Source organism: Onychomys torridus, chromosome 2 (assembly GCF_903995425.1).
Source record: "Onychomys torridus chromosome 2, mOncTor1.1, whole genome shotgun sequence".
NCBI lineage: Eukaryota > Metazoa > Chordata > Mammalia > Rodentia > Cricetidae > Onychomys > Onychomys torridus.
In genome coordinates this window covers 112577130-112599431 of record NC_050444.1, presented here as the reverse complement: position 1 = coordinate 112599431, position 22302 = coordinate 112577130, and the positions used below count along the sequence as shown (strand labels likewise).

The window sequence follows — 22302 nt, the reverse complement described above, 5'->3', positions numbered from 1 at the left end:
GACAAGTGCTGCTGTTCAGTTTTATTGTTTTCTCTGTGCTAGTGGCCTCCTAACTGGCAGTGATTTGGAAGGCCGGCAAGAAGGGCAAACAGACATTGTGGTATAGTGTGGTCCCGGCCCAACTCTGCAGTTCCCATCAGCCTTTGGAGAAGATTTGCCTCGTGATATTCCTGTCTCCTTCCCACAAAATACGTGTGTGCAGAGCCAACCCATCCTCCAGTCTGTGTCTGGCATCTCTGCTAAGAGCCCCTCAGAGTTAAGAGCTCTGGAATCCCACAGCTGGAGTTGCAAACCTAGCTAGGTATTTGCTAGCTTTGTGACCTTGGTAGCTAGCTTCTCTCACTGAGCCTCAGATCAGCCCTTGTGTGCTGGATAACTCTGACAGCTACATGAAGTTATGAGGAGGATATCCTCACAGGCTGTTATAAAACACATTAAGTGTTGGTTGTTACTGTCATTCCATCAAGAGTGTCCTCTAGAACTTTCTACCTTCTGCTGTCTTCCCTGTGTCCTTGGGAGGGGACTACATCTACCACCCATTCCCCAAATATTAAGGGCTCATCAGCAGGGAACTGAATATGGCTGTCCTATTTTTCCCTTCACTACTTTTACAGTTCCTTAGGGCAACCTGGAGTCTTAGTGAAAGCTCGGCTCAGGGTAGATGCTAGACAGAGTCTCCTGAGGCTTTGTTTCTGACATTTTGCCTGTTGTGTTTCTGGTGTTTCTGCTTCCAGAATCATGGTCCTAGATAGCCCAGCCCAGCTCTCACAGGAATGAAATGGCTGGATGATAGCACAGATATAACTAATAAGATGTTTTCCACATCGGTTGTGCTATTCGCCATTCTAGCAGTGGTGTGTGACTTCCAGTTTCCCACATTCTCACCATTCCAGTAAGCATGCCATGCATCTCATCACTGTGGTTTGTAAAATGCATGCGTGTATGAGGTATGTCTCTCTCTCTCTCTCTCTCTCTCTCTCTCTCTCTGTGGGAGGGGGGTGTACCTAGGGGGGTTGGGGGAGGTGTTGCATATTGTACAAGTATGCCTGTGTATATGGAGGCTAGAGGACAACCTCAGGATTTATCTTAAGGAACATCATATACCGTCTTTGAAATAACATCTCCCATTAGTCTAGAGCTCACTAATAAGTTTAGGCTGGCTGCTCAGTAAACCCCAGTGACCCTCCTGTCTCTGCCTTCCTTGTGCTTGGATTATAAGCACACTCCACCATACTTGGTATTTTTGCATGGGTTCTGGATACTGAACTCAAGATTTTCATGTTGAGGAGGCAGAAACTTTATTGACTTGAGCTACTTTCCAAGCCATCACTGTGGTTTAATGGGCATTTCCCTGGCAGGTGCTGCATATCCTTAGCACCTCTAGCTAAGCACCCAGCCACCCTTTGCTTTAGGAATGTGGGGAGGGTTTTCCTCAGATAGTTTGAGACAGCTGCAGCAAGCCATTAGTGATACTACCCAAAGAACCCAGCTCTAACAACATGGTGTGGTCAGAGGGAGGCTTTATTCTGTCCAAGCCCAGAGTCACCTGAGCATGGGCTCTATCTGTTTTTCCCAATAGCAAAGAGGTGAGACTACAGGCAATACACATGCTTCTCAAGTGTGTTTCCAAGCCATGGGGAGTAGATCAGGCCCTTTTACTGAGGGCACAAGGGAAAGGCATGGAGCGGGTAGGGGATAGAGAAGGAATATTCTAGAGGTCTGTCTCAATAGAGGAGAAAAGAGAGTACTAGAGTGGGTGCTCTCTGTCTCTGGCTTTATTCCTCATATATGATCTCTCCTGCTGGTCAGCACTCGCCATGAAGCCGTTGTACTCCTTACCAAAGCCAATGACATGGCTACACCCTCAACCTCCAAGAACTATTAGTGACATGTGGCCCCACTCTTATAAAATACTAGGCCCCAGATATTTCATTCTGTCTGTATAATTCCCTGCCCTCTCAGCTGATAGAACTGAGGGATAAGTAAGCTTACTAATCTAATGTACACATATCCCTAAGCACCTCCCATGTTAAGCTAAAGAGGAATTTCTTTTGATATCTTCAACTGTAACCCACGACCATAGGGATTATGTTGTACCACTAATGAATCATCTTAAATAGTAATACTAGAGCTCCTATTTTGTGCCAGGGATACTACCAAATTGTTAATAAAGGTGATCTGACTTAATGTTCTACATTATTGTGAGAAGATACCACTATCCATATACAACTGATGGAGAAACAAAGAAATTTGGCACTGCTGGATTAAGTATTTTACCTAAATTCCCTTAGTAGGTAGAGCAGCACAGAAGCCCGTGTCTTTGAGACTTAGTGTCCACTCAATGTCAGGACGTTTTAGGCTGATGTGAGGTGGAGAAGCCTCCATACCTCCGAGCTCCCACCAAGCCGCCCTGGAGAAGAAGCCTTCCCATGGACAAGCTCACTGGAAAACTTGCTGCCAAGCTGTTGCCTGACTTGACAGCTCCTGAAAAGTGGTGCTGGAGGAGTGGCAAGGATCAGCTCCCTCTGACCCCGTGACTTTTTGGCCCCTGGCTAACCCCTGCTGTGTGTGATCCTGCATTCTGAAGAGTTGGTATGTGATTAACTCTGAGCAAGCAGCTCTACTTTCAAAAAGTTAAAAAAGAACAGCATTTCCCCTTGTTAATTAAATCATGCACAATGAAGATAAATGTGCAGCCCACACTTGTATCTTCTAAAATATCAAAGGCCCCATTAGGGTGTCTTGTGTTCTGCCTCAGGCCTTTTCTCCCAATTCCTGGAGGTAACAGGGACCTGGAGATGATGGCCTTCAGAGAATTTACTAATATTAAATTACTTGGCCATTCTTTTATTCATTTGTTATTCTGAATCAGAAAGAGGGGACCTGGATCAGCACAAAATATTCCAGGGATTCCTGCCTCAATTATGCATTGAACTGGAAACATCAAATGGACAGACGGGGAGAAAGTGAATCAATCCTTTAGGTCACACTTAAAGCACCTCTTGATAAACCCAGGGTCCTTTTGGTACCTGTGTTCTGTTGGTGATTTTTCCCTGACAGTGGGTGGTTTTATTTGCCAGACCCACAACAAAGAGGTCCTGAAGCTTCCCTGGGAGTGCTTCCTCAGTCCTGTGCCTGTTCTAGACATCACAAAGATGTTATTGTTGCCTGTTTGCTGTGCTCCCAGCACCTGAGGGAGATCAAAGGTACTCAAGACCACAGTCTCGCCCTCCTGATATAGCATTAAAGCTGAGGATTATCCCTTTAGCATGAAGGATTCTTCCCACTAGCAGTACAAAGCAGGGTGGTGGTGGGGACTGTATTTCCAGTCCAACATAAGACAATAAACTGGCATTTTATGACTACCATTTACTGTATCCAACTGCAGCTGCCCACCAAATTTGTTAAAACCCCAACAGTTGTCCCATGTGAGCTATTTATGTTGCTGGGACATTTTTGTAAGTATCATCACTATTTTTGAATGTCTATGATATGCACATCAGATTCAGATAAAATGCATGTTATCCAAAGGCAGCCTTGCCTTTTGTATAATGGATGAAGAATCTGAGGCTTAGAGAGGTCACAGGGCCAAAAAAGATACAAGCAGATTTTACAACCTGTGCCTACAATCACAGCAAGACTACAATCTCTTCATTCTGTACTGGGCATGTGATAAGCATACATAATATTGAATAGCATTGAAAAAAAAGGAGCTTTGAAACCATACAGAGCAAGCTTTAACTTCTTTGGTCCAGAAATTACCACTTTTGTAACACCGAGGAAAACACTAGGGTTTTCTGTCTTATTTTCCTAATTTGGAAAACCTAGATACAGTAGAAAAAGCCAGGACTACCCTGTGAAGACACAGTGGTAGTGAGGTAAGCTCTGAAGTCAATTCTCACCTACTGGGATGCTTCATCGAAGGGGCAAAAGTGTCTGGGACTGGGGCTTGAGAAACTAGATAAGGATAGTGGTTAAGACAGTGATGGAAATGAGTTTCAGTAATTTCAGTGAGAGCAAGCTCGCATCTTATACCAACATCATGGGAGAGAAGAGCTGGCTGTTCCACACTTCTGGCGGAAGCAGATCTAGCCTCTGTAGGTCTGTCCTTCCAGCATAGGGCTGCTAAAAGAGAGTGGATGAGACCTCTAAAGACAGTTAAGCACAGTATCATGAGCTTAAGCTGAATCTGCTTTTGAGGACCCTGGGCCAAAATATTTTATTATAATTCCATCTTATCTATGGGGGAGCCTATGCTATCCTTTTGTTCCGAGAGTTTACTAGCCAGGACAAAAGAGAAAGAACCAATATTACTCAGAGCATCTACCTGTGAAGAAAAGCTCAGTTATTTAATAGCTTTGCTCCCTTGCTGCAGAGATTTTGCCCTGTAGCCTACTCCATTCTCTGCTCATCTCCTCCTCCTCCACTTTCCCCTCATTTTACTCATCTGGGAAAAATCCAAGGGGTCGTCCATCTCAGTTTAACAGAGTAATGACTTTTAAATAAAAATATGGTAGAAATGGGTACTTATCGAAATGGAATGCTTTCAGACTCATGCATTTAAAAAAGATATAAATTTTAGGGCAGGCACTAAATTTTACTGCAATCTTAGAAAAAGCCTTTCCACTAATTCATGGAGAAGAATTAACAAAGTGAAAATTGCTTATCAGTGTTCTTTTGAAGTCATGATACGCAGCCCAATTCTATAGATCATCAGGATGCTCCCAGGGAGATGGATTTATATCAATGGAGGGAGAGCTCAGTGGCCAAGGAAAACAGACAGCCGTTTGCAGGGGAGATGTAGGTACTCTGGAAGGAGAGATGTGTCAATAGCTTTGGCATCTTTGCGACCCAGGTACACTCATCAAGTTCCTTTTCAGCTTTTTCAACAAGTTGGCCTCTGGAAAAGGACCTGGCAAAAATCTAAGTCAGTGGGGATGGGGAAGGGAGAGACAGAAAGAGTGGAGGGGGTGAAGGAGCCAATAGTTCAGGATTTTGCCCTGGGTGCTGCCAGTGTATGTGGTGGTCTTCCTTTGTGGCGCACTTACCCCCATGTGACAAGATGATGTTCCACAGATGACAGCCAGCCGTGACGTCACTGGCTGTCCCTCACAGATGAGGCCATGACCTCTCACATCTGCTCCAATCACTCCTGTGAAAAAGTAAAACCAAACAAAATCTTCTTAAGAAAGGAGACAGATAGACAGGCGGACAGAGAGATAAGAAAGCTAAAATCAAGCAAAATAATACATTTTTTTTAAAAAAGGCCATATAACAAGTAGAAGAATTCCATGTGCTGTCTCAAAGATTACAAAATAACAAAACCAAACAACAACAACAACAACAACAACAAAATTGCTAGCCAAGGGCAAACTAGAAAGCATATTCTGTTTTTGTTTGACTCTGTCCATGTTATCACATGTAACCTTGTCAGAATAATAGCAACTATAATTATTTACATAAAGGCAGAAGCCATGAAACATCTGTGCCCATTAAATACCATTCTCTATGCTGTGTATTTCATGCATCACTTGACATTCACACTGTCTAGCAGATATAATTAATGCCATAGACAGACACCAAAGGGAAAGCAGATCTTCAGAGGCTAAGTGACATGTCCAAGGTCAAAGTGCTAGCAGGAATCGAGCACTTCGGGCTGGGATCCCCTTTAACACATTGTACCCCCATGTCAAAGAAGGCAAAAGCAAAGGAACAGTGTGATGTTTGAATCTTTCTGACGTTCATGTCTCCACTCATTTCTATTCCCTAGCAAAGCTCTAAGTATGAAAGGGGAGTTCCTGGTCTAAGAATGCCCTGCAGCCTGGAGCTTCCTAGCAACAGGATGGGGAGTGGGGGAGATGTGTTCACACAGTTCCCCTGGATTCCTTGATTCTTGAAGAGCAAATTAGGTTGCTAACACAAAGAGCCATAGTAAGTAAGAGTTCTTCCATCTTCATTTCCTCAAATAGCCATCAACAACTTTTTTTTTTTTTTGCAAAGCATGCTTTGGGAGCCAGAGACATGCAAATCTGCATGACTATAATATGAAGAAGAGGCAACAGATGAGCAGTGTAGGGCAGACACTGCGATACAGAGAACAGCTTGAGCTCAAGGCATCAACTCTGCACCACCCTGCTCTCAATCTGCAGTACAGGAAGGATGCTCATTCAGTCATATTTCCTTTGTATGAGCTCTTTCCTCTGCCTGGAATACTATTCTGCTATTCTCCAACCCTGCTCCCAGACCAGCTCCTGTTCATTCTTTAGTCAGTGTTACTTTCTCAAAAAGGAATTTCCTGATCATCTAGGAAACATCATCTCCCTGTTTAATGTTCTCATATACCTTGACTGTCCCAGCACAGGATACTGGAAATTTTGAAATATCAAATTTCTCTAATAAAGGCTGCAAAAGGCTAGTACTGTCTTACTCACATACCTACAATAGTTGCTAGCTCAGGGCACAGAATGAGAGTAAGAATGCTTATAAATGCAGTGATAAATTAGATAAGACTTTGCATTCCCATGCTTAGTATGATGAGGTGGAGAGTATATTAAATGGAGAATTCCAACCCATAAAGATTAGTCCACATGCAGAAACCACAAGGCTCAAGTTCTGATTCCCCAGGACTTGCCAAGTGAAAAGCAGAATAGGGAGCATCATATCAGGCAACAAGTCTACAGATACTGATGTCACCAGGTGCTTGGCAAAGCAGAAAAGGACTTGGGTGTGGGAGCAATAACATGCTCTAACATCTTTTCCAAGTCTCCCTTCAGTGCCCAGGCGCTCATACACCCAGCAGCATGGGAAGTCCAGTTCTTCCAAAGCTTCGGTGCTGGTCATCATAGTAAGTCAATTCCACCATGTCGGTAACTGAGCTATGGGGCCTGATCCTGCAAAGGTCTTGGGTCTATTTGTTTTCAGATCAAGCCTACTGTTCCACCTTGTAAGACAGAGGCAATCCCTGTAGAATACAATGCATTCTCTCAGCAAAGATCGACTGATCCAGGAGATGTGGAGACTGGAGGGAAGGAGCCAGTGCTCATGTGGAAGATGCATTTCTGTGGCCATCAGTTCTGTGGATAAGGTCACTATGACTCCAGTACCTTCTAGTGTCCATCACATCCAAGCTATATTAGCTCAGCCCTCTTTCCCTGACTGGAATACTGGTGGCAGCTTCCTAGGTGCTGTATCTGGCTGACATTTCTGTGTATGAAATTTCTACTCAAACACACAGTGCTGGTATTTTCCTGTGTGAGTTTAGACTCCCCTGTTTAGGACATTGAAATTTTGGAACAGGAAGAACCCCAAAATATGAGCAAATTTTAACAGTCTTTCTTGTATGACCTTGCTATAATAAGTATGTTTTGTTTTCTCTGTAAAATAACTTACTAATATGATTGGGACTATTACTATCCTCATTTTACAAATGAGGAGACTGAGGCTTAGGAAGGAAAAGAAACTTCATCAGGTCACAGGGCTCTAAAAAACCAGGGCTGTGATTCACACTAAGATAATCTGACTCCCAAGTGTTGGCTCTTTACCATGAAGACTCAGGTTTTTCTCCAAGACCAGAGAGCCAAAATTTACTGTCTACACATCTCAAACTACTGGGGTCTCAAAGTACTTATGTGAGACACCTGACAGAAAGGAGGCTGCCAACGGTTGGGTCCTAGTGTAAAAAAGAGCTCAAGGATTCCTGCCAATGGACCTTACTAACTAGTTCCATCTGCATGAAGTCCAGGCAATTCCAACATTACAAACTCATTCCATTCTAAGAAGTCTCAAAGATGAGGAAAGAAGAAATTGATGAGGAAGTTTTTCCTTGTGCCCCCAATTAAGTAGTCACTATGGATTTATCTAAGCTTAGAATGTAACAACTAGGGAGGTAAAATGAGAAAACAGTAGAACTTGGAAATAAATATTTGCTATAAAATGAGACAAAAATAAAATCAGTTTGCTAATGCGGTAGAGACAATATTCACAAAACAGATGTCTAATCAGCAGTTGACTTGGTACCATCACCAACACCGTCATCTTGTCTATCACTACTGACATCACCCACACGTGAATGATCTCTAAAGAATCAACTGTATTCTTCCATTGCTTCAAGCAAGCATCAGACATCAAAGATAATCTGGATACCATGCTAAGCTCTTTACATACTCTGTTACTTAATGTCTGCAAGTTACTCAGATTTGAAAAAAAAAAATCCTTTAGTGGTAAATATACTTTCTTTCCTTTAACAGATATAGAAAACAAAAAATCAGAGTGTTCTTAATGCAGAAAATCCTCAGATAACTAATAAAGGAGTTATTTATTAAGGAATTATATTGAGCACAACTCATTAACACAGGAGAAGGTAAATCTGTCACAGGGTCCTGGAAGGCTGAGAGCCAGTCCCAAGCTGCTTTCTGCTACCTGAGTCAGTCTCCTCTGTCCAAGAACTCGAGAGAAAAAAGGGGTCCTGTTTACATGCTCTTTGGGTTTTAAGCTAATCAAGAGTCCACTCCCTAGTGGCTGGTACCCCAAGGTCATAAGTGGAATAAATACCCACTACAGTGTTCATGTAATTAGTCTTTGGGGTCACACAGATACAAAAACCAGTGCCAAGATTTGACATTGTTCTTTAGCTCTGAAGCCCATGATTCATCATTGTTTTCTTATTTTACAGTCTCAATTTAACTGTTTGATATAATGTAAATGATCTTAGAAATGTTGTGTACTATGGAGCACATTGAGAGTCGTAGTCAACAGTATAACAAATCCAAGTTTTAGTAACTGTCAATTCTGCCAGAAATTTGAATTTGTCCCCCTATTTCCAAAATGAGAGAATAGAACCAAATGACGGTTCTTCCTCAGCTGTTCTCAGTACACAGTGTACTCAGGGCTTCTTTTAATATGCCTGCTGGAAACCTAAGAGCAAACTGTTCCTTTCAGGACCCACACTCTCCAGTCCTGAGATACAGATACCAGCCACACTTGGAAGCAGCAAGAAGCTGCTTTTCCCAGCCTCCTCTTGGGGAAAGTTCTTGGTACTGCTGGGTGTTATCTTGAACTCAACAGCAGCAGCACACAGGCAATGCACTCCATGAGACCACATGAATCTGAATTGTGCCATTTTTCTTTTCCTGAGGTCAAGCAGAGCTTAGAGGAGCTGCCCCCAAGGCGAGAGGCCCAAGGACAATCAGAGAATAGTGAGAGATGGTGAGAGTGAAGCAGACCTTTTCTTTTTTTGGATAAACACATTTCATAATCTGTAGAGAAACCGACTGGTTACACACATACATCAGGAAATGATTCATGAAATGAGATTCTGACAAGCACAGCCTTCAGCAGCGTTGGGGCCTTTCATGTAAAGTACGAGTCTCAGTTTATTCTGAATTCATCAGAAAGCTTGCTTATAAGGAGAACTATCAGCTGAAGAAATAAGCACCAAGCAAAAAATAGTCACCTATTCAACTGTGTGTGTCCTCTGAACCCTGCACAATGCCTAGCTGATGGCAATTGTTTAGCTGATCTTTTTTCTTGACTGAAAAACAAATACTAGGAAAATAAGTTTACTGATTAAGGAACCAGTTTAGGGTCTCCCATTGACTGACTCTTTTTCCTCAAAATTCAGACATAACAAGAAACATGTTTTTAAAAAACTTAAAAAAGGAAAAGTTTAAACAATGGGGAATTTTCTTCTTTACCTCCATGTGCTGCTCACGCACACCCCATCCACCTTCCATACAGATATTCACTGAGCACCTACTATTTCCCAAGCAGGGGGGGAAAAAAAGACTTTGCAAATGTTATGATTTAAGAGTCCATTATCCTGCAATTTATCAAACCACAACTGCTTTGAAATTTTTATAGGGTTATATGGAAGAAAAACATCCCAACTTCTAGCATTTGTGTAACAATTATGTCCCACTTTATAGCTATACAACCGTACTTTAGAGTTTGCAAGAATCCGCCAACACTGCACCCTTTATTCCAGTTCAATTTGAAAGAACTGAATTTCAGAGATGTGAAGTAATTCATTGCATGCTTCTCAGAAGCAGAAGTAGGGTTCACACAGGATCTATTCAGTCTCTGAGTCTCAAGTGCTGGTACCTTGAAAGAAGATTCTCTTGACATAACTATCTATGACCCTTTACAGAAAAAGATAAAAGATTAATTTTGAACTTGTCTTGGGACTTCATTAACTCTTGATTTGGCCATTAGAAGGAAGAAACTGTCTAATAAATTCAATCAAATGAGTTGTTTGACTAAGATAGCTGGCAGGTTGGCATTCTTGGGAAGACGAAGCCTCCTGTGTGGAAAATCTGGGGCAGCTGCAAAGGCCTGGATGGGTAAGAGCTTAGCAAAGGTGTTTTCTCTGCTCATTACCCAACTCTGGTCTACATTTGTACATACAGTTCTGTTACTTTGATTAATATTTATACTATGTAGAACCTAATGTAATCGGTTGACACAATGAAGAAGTATTTAAAAATTCATTCATCCAATGTCTTTGGTTATGTTTCATATCATTTTTATGCCTCAATTTTCACATCTATACAGTTAGAAAACACTTTCCTCATAGAATTGTTCAAACATGTTAATACATTTAAAGTGCCTAGGCCAGTCCTGTCTAGTAGCATGATCTTTGAATTGAATATGTTCTGTGTTGGAACTGTCCAGTTCAGCAATTAGCAGTTGCATGTCACTACTGAGCAACTGAAACATGGCTAACAAAGTTGAGCAACTAAATTTCTATTTTACTCAATTTTAATTAAGTTAAATTTAAATCCCCATATAATACTAATGAGTTACTAGGTAGTACAGGTTAGCCCATGCTTCACACTGTATGCATGTGTGCTGTTTCTTTTATTATTTTGTCATTGTTATAATTGCTGTTGTTCAGTTTGATGTATTTTCTAATACTTAGGCTTCAATCCTTTTTATATGATTTTGGGTAATGCTTTGAAATACAGATACAGAACCTTAGTTTCCACTTTGGAAGACCTTGATAATAATACAAATTTACAGAAGTGCTGTGGGGATGGATAGGTACAGAAAGCACACTGGTTCTCATCAAATGAGAGCCATACAGTTGAGGAGCTAGATGAGTGTCTGAGCTTTTCCTGCAGTCTTTCACAGATCCTGGAGCATGTACCCTGTGCTGGTTTGAATGAGAAATGTCTCTGTCATTGAGCATTTCCTCACACTGCTCCCTATGTGTAAAGTAGCCTATCCTTCATTACTCCTCACTCAACAACAATCTACCTGGGACCATGAATCCATTCCAAAGCATCCCTTTCAGCATCAGAAACCTTTCTGGATCACATCCCTCTGCATCTGCCAAAAAAGCCAGCTAGGCAGGACATCTTTTGTGCCCTAACGGCTGACTCTGAGCCTCTGTCATTGTACTGATTCTTTTATTTATTTTTACAGCTGTCTTTCTCTGCTAGATGATGACCAATGTGAGACCAAGAAAAACCTTTCCTTTAATTAACATGTAATGATTGTATATAGAATTGACCATATAGGGGTTTATAATTTTTTTCTATTGTTGCTAATGAATGGATGACTTGTAGGAACAAGTCATATATATTCTTAAGGTACTTTTTTGATGACAATAGCACATTCATCATGGACAACTGTTTTGAAATTTTATGAAAAAAGATTAAAATAAAAAGATTTGTCATACACAACAGTAAAATTAACAGAACTTCATACCCGACCTTTCAAAAAATTGTCAAAAAAACACTTATAAAGAATAAAGCTTCTTTTGATTATTGGAAGATTGTTTTGTGCCTAAAACTTTGCAAATAGAAATTGTATAGCAATATCTTGAGGTTTATTTTTCAAGATTTATTTTTAAGTGTGTGTGTGTGTGTGTGTGTGTGTGTGTGTGCGCGTGCAGGGGGTAGGGGAGATCCCACAAGCATGCAGGTATGTGTGGAGGCCAAATCAGGGCAAGAGTTCCAATGGAGGTAGAGTTATAGGCATGTGTGAGCATTCTGAGGCAGGTGCTAAGATATGAACTCCTTTCAAAAGCTGCATGTGCTCTCAACTACTGAGCCATCTTTCCAACTTCAGAAAAAGGTTCTGGAAGTAATTTTTTCAAGATAATCACTATTAACAACAGGAGAGTTGGGTGGCTTATCCAAATCTATCTGGCTCCCACTTAGCCCACCCTACACTAATTTATAGTACTTACAAACACCTCTTTCCTTTTAGTCACTTATAATGATAGTAGTCCCAGAAGGCATATTTGAACAAAGTGTCTTTAAGAATTTGCTGTCACTATGCACCAGAGTAAGGCTACATTGTTCACCGTGAGACCAATATATGCTGAGCACCAGCTACAGTCAGTGTTCCTAAAGCACTGTCTTGACTTTGAAAGAAGTGTGTTCTAGAATTCACCAAACACAAATCCTAAACTAAGTTTATATATTAAAAGACGTTCATGTTCAAATATATGTGAGCAATGTAAAATGGATTCAGTCATTCATTAGATTTTCATATCCATGTTTATGTATATAAATATATATATATAAATATATATATACATATATATATATACATATGAGCAATAATAATTAAAAGGTCATGAATTTGGGAGAAGTGGGGAAATGGGAGGAGTTGGAGGGGAGGAGAAAGAAAGGGAGGGAATGATATAGAAGTAATATTCATGTACAAAGTTCTCAAAAAGTATAGTTGAATTTTTTAAAGTCCTATGATCTAAGTCTAGGGAGATTTCATACCCCTTGACAATACCATCACCCCATTCTACTCTCTCATCTTCTTCAGGGCCTGCAGGATAGTAAGTCTTACAGAGATATCTGAGCCCCTTGGGTATAGTGATTAAGAAGGGAGCTATGAGATTAGATGGCATGGTTTCAAGTCTTACAAATGAGTGAAATCTTATAACCTTCCCATGCCTCAGTTTCCTGAACTGTCATGTCAGATCAGAAAGATAATCGTTGGTAACCTGTGGGCTTCCAGGAAGATCCCATGGGGGAACAATGCCTGGGACAGTTTCCTCTACACATTCATCTTTCTTCCTGCTACCACCACAGCTCTGCACTCTTAGTGTTGGAAACAGGGCTTGGCAGGGCAGCTCATACACTTACTTCAGCTTGATGGAAATAGTGCCAGATTTACTCCAGCTTATGATGGACAAGAACACCTGCTTGCTGTCCTTCATATACAATTCATGACGGAATAATTCAGGGGGTGGAGGGAGGGAATACGGAAGATGAGATACCAGATAGTGCCACAATTCAGGCTATTGTTGTAAACATTAACATTAGAAGAGTAACCCCAAAAGGTATTTATATGTGCAAAAGCCACAATTACACAAGGCATCATATAAACTGCAATTCAAATTGTGATGGTGTTAATCATTTTCGTCTTATTGACAGACTCTTCTGCAATTTGAACTAAAAGGAAACCAATACTAAGGCCTAATGGTGGCTGAGGAAATAGAAAACAAAGAACAGACCCTCAGATTTGGGTCTTATTTCTTTGTTCCTCATCTCTACCCAGAGAGATCAAATCTCAAAGGCTGGCTAATGTGTAATAGCTTGGAAATATGAGACTTAAATAACACTAGAAAAATCCCTAGTAAAGAAAAAGCAAAAGTTAGATTTCTCCCTAATCTCCACAGGACATCCAAGTGACAGGTACATGTACTCATCATCATCCATACCTTCATGAAAGACTTACAGGGTCATACACAGTGAAGTGTCAAGTTGATATCCAACCCTATCCAAGTTAAGTCACAAAAATTACTTACTTACTTTTTAATTAAAAAAACAAACAAAAATAAAAGAATTGATCTAAGTACTACAAATGTTTACTATGGAATATGTTCTTAAATAGATTCAAAACTGCAACTCATTCAGTTGACTGTTAACATCTTACAAATGAACTGGCTAATACAATTACTTAAGGATCCCTAACAACAATCCAGACATCCAGTATCAAGTGCTAGAAAACTAAAGCTAGAAGTTCTTTCCTTTATTCTGCAAGATTCCAGTCTACTAGGTGTGGAAGGTACACCAAGAGATATGGACAAAACAGGCAGTCAATGAGCTAAGTCTCAGGGGAGGGTGGGGCCTCCAAATTTGACCTCTCTAGGACAGCCAGTGGATCTCCAGAGCCAAATGCGGTAGGAAGGAGTCTGTGGTGGTGTGTTCCCTGAAATATTGTGTGTTCCCCGAAATAAACTTATCTGGGGTCAGAGAACAGACAGCCACTAGAACAAAGCCAGAAATGATGGCTAGAAAATGGGTCAGAGCAAGCCATAGCAGAAGTTGGGCGGTGGTGGTACACACCTTTAATCCCAGCACTTGGGAGGCAGATCTAGCTGGATCTCTGAGTTCAAGGCCACTTTAGAAACAGCTAGGCAGGTGACACACGCCTTTAATCCCAGAAATTCAGTCTTTAATCCCAGGGAGTGATAGCAGAAAGCAGAAAGGTATATAAGGCGTGAGGACCAGGAACTAAGTTAAGCATTTAGTTAGTTAAACATTTGGCTAGTTTAGCATTCAGGCTTTGGAGCAGCACAGTTCAGCTGAGAGCCATTGGGATGAGGACTCAGAAGCTTCCAGCCTGAGGAAACAGGATCACCTGAGGAACTAGCAAGGTGAGATAGCTGTGGTTTGTTCTGTGTCTCTGATCTTCCAGCATTCACCCCAATAACTGGCCTCAGGTTTGATTTTATTAATAAGAACTTTTAAGATTCCTGCTACAGAAGTCTGTCAGTTAGTAGGGAAGAGTTTGAGGATAAAAGGGGTCTTGGTCTGATGTCTACCTTCAGTTCGCTGGGTTCACCTCTACACACAAACTCACCTCTTGGAGCCCCAGGTTTCTCAGTTATAGGCTTACAATACTGCCATCTACTTTATTAGGCCATTATTCTCAATATTTGTGTTCAATGTAGTATAGGAAATGCTACCTCCCTATATGCTGCACTGGTGTCCTGAATATTTTGTGCTGAAGTTAACTGGAGAAAACTCAGAAGGAAGAAGCAACCCCACTTTCATCTCCAGGAGGCCGGAGAAAAAAACCTTGGAATTTCTGACCCAGACCTTGAGGCAGGTCATTAGGCCTTCACATGAGAAGTGTCCTTGAGAGGCAAATCACATTCTTTTCTCTAGGGAGAAAGGCTCACAGAGAAGCCTCTCAACAGGTCTCACAGAGCTGCCCCTGGTTCAGTGCTGCTGGGCCATACTTCTTGTACTCTCAGGCTTCCCACTTCTCTCTTTGCAAAACCTTGCCTAAAGTACTCAGAGAACTGTTTCTTTGGGTCTTCATGGCCTTAGGAAGGCTCCCACATCACATCTGTTATCTGTCTTGTGCTACAGGGGCTTCTGACACAAGCTCAAGGTAGGTGAAGAAAACATATTCTTCTTCCTTCCACATCATTATGTACAGAACCTCAGTCCTGGGCAAGCTCAAATAGTCTGTCACTTTGTTTGAGATACACAGCCCTGAACCCGTGACATATGGCTATTAATATTCTCTCCTGGGAAGAGCAGACACTGGTTTTCTCTTGCAAAATTTCTCTTGCCAGTGGAAAAACTGTTTCATTTCTAAGATTATGTGAGTTTCTCTTCCGGGAGCTGGAAAAAGGAACCAGTAGTCCAGACAAAGCACCCTAAGACACATCAGGAGGCCCCCAAGTGGACATGGGAAGGTTTAGATAGATTCCTTAGCACACGAGCTAATAAAAGAGGGCTGACATTTCAAAGAAAAAGACGATAATTAGGCCAGCTCCCTCTGACTGCTCCTCCTTGCTTGGTATGGATTTCGGTTCCTTCACAAACTTCTAAAGGTTTTGTGGGGTTAGTTGAACATTGACAGGCCAAAGCTAGGAATGTAGTCTAAGAGCCAAAATCAGGCCAAGTTTCTCTAAGGCTGGGAGTTCCCCTGGAGAGTGTCAAGGGCTCCACTCCACCTAGACTGATTAATCACGCCTGGCCCCAAGCTTCAGACAATAAAGGAACTGAAAAGAAAAACAGACCCTGAGACTGGGTTTTGATTCTACCCTTATTTCCCCATTCCCAGGAGAATGGGGGTGGGAGTGTAAGGTGACCCTCACCCATAAGAGTCAGGCGGCAGGGCTGGGAATGAAGAGGCATGCGGGCCAGCCGGATTGAAGAGGATAAAGGCCCAGAGTTGTAGCTCAATGAAGGACATGTGGCTGAAAGAGCTTCAAAAAAAGATTAAAAGCTTAGGTAAATAAACAGTACAGAAAAGGGGAGGAAAAGGAGAATTATAGTCTCCAAAGGAAAGCACTGGCATGTTGTCTCAAGAACTGCACTGAAAAGATAGACTCCAAGAGTCGGCCATCCCAGAAGGCTCTACCTCTGTACCTGCCTCTAATGCCCACCTTCTCTCTTTGCCCTACATCCTGCCTGGCTCCACAGGATCACTGGATTTGAGGGAGAAACTTCTAGATATTACCATTGACTGTGATTTTAGGCATGAATGATTTTCCTGAGCCCGGACTCTCTGTAAAGTGCAGGGGAATGTTTACAAGTGAAAAGTAAGAGAGAATGAGGGAGGGCTTGTTCAGACAGAGGGGCAGTGGTTCACATTGGGTCCTAGGCCCTGACAACTCTCTCTCCTTATTTGTCCATAAGCTTCAACTCCACACCCATTTACTGAGCCCAGCTGCAGGGAAACAATGCTTTCAGAAGTGTAACTACTGTCTTCCATGAGCTGCCCCCACTTGGGAGCCCCAGACTCTCACCTCTCTGCAGAGGTGGACTGAAAGTGCCTTCAGGAGACTCTCAAACTAGCCTTCTTATAGGAGCAGCTAACTTGTACCTGCCATGCGGTCCTTGGACCGCATTTCTGAGGTCCTCAGACCTTGGGACAGGAGAGGTGTCCTCTACTCACCCCAAGTGCTGCAGAAAGACAAGAGCCTCAGCTTTCTTGCTGCAGCCCTTACCACTATCATCTTCTTCATTGCCACTACCACATTACCACCAACACCATCATCAGCACCACCACAGCTGGTTCTTGTGTACCATTTACCGGTGCTAGCTACAGATCTAAGCACTTCATCTAAATTAAGTTATTCAATCATCATAACTGCTGTTATGTTTCATCTTGGAGATTAAAATATTATACCCAGTGAGTAATCACCAGCAATAGCCAAGAGAGGATGTGATGGCATAGAATCGGAGGTCAGCAGTCTGGCTCCAGAGAGCATCCTTCTTTGCAACCCTTAGGGATGCTGTTGGAATGATATCTATTTTGTGCATGGCTTCTGGACCCACATTTCTCTTTGGTACATGTTGTATATCCATCTTCTTTTTCACTCATCTTTGGCCGATTCTCCCACTAAATTTGGTATTTCTATCAGAAATCAGTGTTACTTTCTACTCCTACCATACAAGACTGATAAGCATGAGTTATTAACAAAAGGAAATATTATGTTCAGAATCTCCTTTATAAGTGAAGAAAATTTTAAATGATTTAAAAAAGATAACTTCAATCTTCTTAAAGCCCCCTCCCACACACATAAGGCAAACCTAGAATGTGACCAGGTCAGTGCTACTTTCCTGCTCTTTGGAGCAAGACTCCTGGGGGATCTACCAGGGGCTAGGGAGATAAGAAGTAACACTTGCTACAGGGCTGTTAACTGCACTGGTCCCATAGCAGGTACTGTGATGTCAGTGGGCATCACCCTCTAAGCTAGCCCGGGCTTTTCCTCATCCATATCCTACCCTCTTCCTACCATATGCCTATCAACTAGTAGGACCAACTGTGGTAGGCCAGCAGGTATACTTTAATTTCAAGAATCCTTTTACTTTTTATATGTATGGATGTTGTACTTGCAGATAATTTTATGTGTCAAATGTCTGCTACAGGCAGAGGCCAGAAGATGGAGTCAGACTCCCTGGAACTGGAGTTGCAGATGTTTGTGAGCTGCCATGTGGTGCTGAGAACAGAACCCAGAGCCTCAGGAAGAGCAAGTACTGATCTTAACCACTGACCCATCTCCAGCCCATCCAGTATTTTCCAGCCACTTCTGGTTAGCATGCCCTTGTTTTATGTATACAGAAAGTCTTACATACTCTTGATACAAGTCCTATGCTGCAGGTACTGAAATTATGTGAGGCTTGCATTTTCTTTTTGATGAAAATTCTAAACTTTAATGTAGCCTAAATTGCAAACCTTCCCTTTATGGTTGAACCAACTCTGGTGTCCTATTAAGGAGTATCTGCTAATCTCAGAATCATAAAGATCATCTTCTACTAATCACAACCTTTGTATTTCACACTTCATATTTAGGTATATAATCTACATGGAATTTACTTTTTATTTTAGGCGTGAGTAAGATGACAAAATTAATTTTTCCACTTTGATATCCAATTATCACTATTTCTTTTAAAATACCATACCTTCGTCACAGCTCTGCAGGACCAGCACTGTAACCAGGAAACTGCCCAAAGATGAATGTTTGGTTCTGGACTCCCTAATTACTCTCCTCTCAAGTATTCTGTAGAAGCTTGATGTTTGGCAGTTGTATATTTATTTTTATGGTTGTCTTATCATTGTCTTTTTCCATTTAAGATTTAGGGTGGCTTCTGATTTCCAGCTCTTAACACACAAATTTACTACAGTCTGAATTGGAGTGGACTGAATCTACAGAACACTTTGGAAGAACTGTCAAATTCGCCACTGAGTCTTTCAATATTTACTTATGACACTGTTATATTCAATAATGCCTTAGATCTTCTTGCATCGTGTCTTTCACATCATGATTTCTATGTATTTGATAATACTGTAAATCATATTATTGAAAATGTGTTATTTTCTAAGTAGATGTTTCTGATCATAGAGTAAAACTGAATTTTATATTCTTTTGCAATAGCAATCCTGTTAAATTACTATCTTGTTAAATTTTATTTATACTTTATTTATAGATTCCTTTGATTTTCTAAATGTATATAATTGTATATGAAGTCAACTTTCTTTCTAAAATTTGTATTTCAAATTTTTTTAACCTGTTGCATTGGCTAGGACTTTCAACATGATGCATAGTAGATATATTGGGAGTGGCAACATTTTCAAAATGGTATATGCCTTATGATTTTTTTTGTGTAGATATCTTTAATCAGAATAAAGAAGTTCTGTTTTTACTTTGTCAAGACATTTTTTTATGTAATGAATATGTACTAAGTTTTATCAAAAGCATCATTTAGACAACTATTAATATATCAGAATCTTTCTTTTATTTTTTAATAACAAATTACATTAGTTGATTTTTGAAGGGTGTAATAATTCTAAACAAGTTGGGAAAACTTGTTGGCAGTTATCTCTTCAAATATTGCTCCCACTTTACTTCTATCCTTCATCCTGGGAGTCCAACTATTCAGCTATTAGTGTTTTACCTATCTCCATATCTCATACTTCTCTGTGTATTTTATGTATTTTCCATCCTTTTGTATATTATGTTGCAATGGAGACAACCTTTTTTCTGATTTATGCTTTGTTTCACTTATTTGTTTTTTGTATGCTGCATTGTGTGTTGTTTTCTTTATCCTACCTATTTAATTCTCTTCAAATTTTTACATTTTAATTAAAATATAGTTATACCATTTCTCTCTTCCTTTTCCTCTCTCCAACCTCTTTCATGCCTCCTTCCCATGTCTTCCCCCTTATTTCTCTTAAATTCATGGTCTCTTTTATTATTATAATATATAGAGAGACATATACATATACAAATAAACTGTGGGGTTTAATGTTGCTTGCATTATATATAATATATATATATATATATATACGTATATGTATGTGTATATATACATACATACACACACACACATATATGTATATATATTTCAGGGCTGACTACTTGGTATTGGATAACTAATCAGGGGGCTTATTCCTAGCAAGGCTAGTTCTTTCTCTGCCAGTAGCCATTAGGTGCCCCTAATTCTTATTTTCCACTATTTTTATTTTCAGTTACAAAATTCCCATTTCTTCACATAGATCTCAGCTCTGTGCTGAACCCTCCAAATTTTTCTTAAGTTTCTAGAATGTATTAATTACAGATATTTCAATTTCTACTTTATTATGCCTATAACTGCTAATATCTTGTCTAAGTATGAATTTTGAAAAATCCTCATATATCATATTATTATTTAATTTTAACTGAAAGCACAAAATACACATGAAAACTTGTAATATAAGTTGAGTCTTGGTCTTATTGTCCTCTAGAAAGGATAGATTTTGCTTATTGAATTTTGCCAAAGTGAGGACAGATTAACTGATTTTAATCAGGGGTTGAGTCCATTCAGAGTTGGACTTCAGCCTCTGAAACTTGTTGCTGGCTCCTCTACCCTTACTCCTGGATCCAAGCTAAAAACCTAGAAAGTTTGGAGTATTTTATCTTGCTCTTGATGCATACATCCAAAATTTTATCTTCCAGTTGCCACCAGCCCAGAAAGGTTTTTAATTTTTCAACATCTGAACCAAATGATGAATGTAGAAATCTAGAGATGTCAAGCTCAGCTCTAGGCTCTTTTCTGATCTTGGTCCCTAAGTCTTTTACAATAAGCCTTCTAACAGGGTATGTTTTACCACACACACACACACACAAACACACACACACACACACACACACACACACACACACACACGCACAAGCATACACATGTGGTGCACATACATGCAGCATTAGCTATATGTGTGCAGCTTTTTGATTCACAGGTACTGGAGGATAGCCTAATCTTGTCAGAAACAAAAAATGCTCAATAAACTCTCCAATGGATGAATAAAAATACTTTGTATTTATGATCACCTTTATTCCAATAATAGTATTTTAAGAGCAGGAAAATTTTAGCATACAAAATATATATGCATACATGAATGAAAGAAAAACATGACCTTTGACCTTCATCATCTGACCTTTGAAAAGCTAGACTTAACAAAGCATCCTGTGGAGTCACATTACTGGCAATGGTAGGCTTGAGATTTAAACCATAGCTTCTGCTTATTTCTGTCAAAGACAATCATGCTATTGTTCCTGCTGCAGAGAAGAATATCTGTAGTCCTTCTGACCCTAATGATGATTACAACTGCTCTTTAGCCTCTTTTAAAAATCTTAACTCTTTCCTCCTTTCTACTCTCAAGGTACTGTCTTGGTTATAGCCTTTAAAATCTCCTACTTGGTGCTCACTGCTAATCTATTGACCTCCCAGCCTTCCAAGTATCTGTTTAAAAACTATTATCTCAGAATAAAAATCCTAAACTCCTTAAAATTACATGTAAGCACTTCAAAGAAGTGTTCCTTACCTGTATCCCCCCACATTTCCACATCAATGTTCACACTTAACAGCACAATTGTTGTGAAATACTCAATGGGGCTTCTGGGTAGTAGGGCATGCTGTCCCATCCCTACTTCTCTCCTAGCCTTTCTCCCAACTGAACTACCTCTTCTTTTTATTCCCTCTAACTCACCTTAAGGAGAAAACAGAGCACCTTTTTTTTTTCCCCAAAGGAATTGGTGTCTCATTGCCGTGATCAGGCAAGATGAACTGAGACCCATATAATGCCTCCTGCATACTTTTATTTGACAATCCTCATAGCAATGAATAACCCATCTGTTTTAACCACTTTTCCTTTCCTTGAGGTGAAGGAAGTGGGCTCATGTACACCCATAGCTTTGGTGTCCAGCACAGTGCTTTGTGTTTACAGAAGACTAGTGAGTGCCTAGTTACAGCTTGCCTTGCTAGAAACAACATGTTTTACCCAAATTGCTAAGCCCAAGAATGGTCCTTGGATACTCCTGTAGAGTGTAGACCCTGCAACAGGCACTTTTTCAACTTCCAAAAGTCACCTTTGCTTGCTAATTTAACTTCAGGAAGCAGAGCTCTGCTTTAAGGGGACTCATTCTCTGGGTATCTCTACCAAAGACAAAAGGTGGGAATGAAAGCTGGACTTGGAATCACTCTGACAAGGCTGGGGCTGTCATTGCTAGTATTTTCTGTAAAGCATGACAGAAGAACCATTTACAATAAAAAGAAAGATAATTTTATATATTTAGTTTAGTGATAGTCAAACAGAAGGAGATAGAAGAATAAAAAGAACATCCAGAATCTTAAATAATTCTTCTCCAATCCATGGATCTGTGCTAAGGAGATGTCAAATTCCCTATCTTCCTTTCAAGATCCATTACCACAGCTTGTTTTAAACAAACCCTTTATGCACACACACATGTGGATGTGTTTTATATATGTATGTGTGTGTGTGTGTGTGTGTGTGTGTGTGTGTGTGTGTGTGTGTCCATCCATATATGAAGCC

General features: G+C 40.5%; 1 protein-coding gene across 3 annotated transcripts in view; it reads right to left on the bottom strand.

Moving 5' to 3' along the window:
• Positions 1 to 22302, bottom strand: part of Fggy (FGGY carbohydrate kinase domain containing) — a 405205-nt gene that overhangs the window by 164691 nt on the left and 218212 nt on the right. For all 3 annotated transcript variants that reach the window (XM_036180113.1, XM_036180114.1, XM_036180115.1), the window contains one exon: positions 5049 to 5152. In XM_036180113.1, the coding sequence (XP_036036006.1) occupies positions 5049 to 5152 (104 nt within the window). The remainder of the gene's footprint in view (positions 1 to 5048; positions 5153 to 22302) is intronic.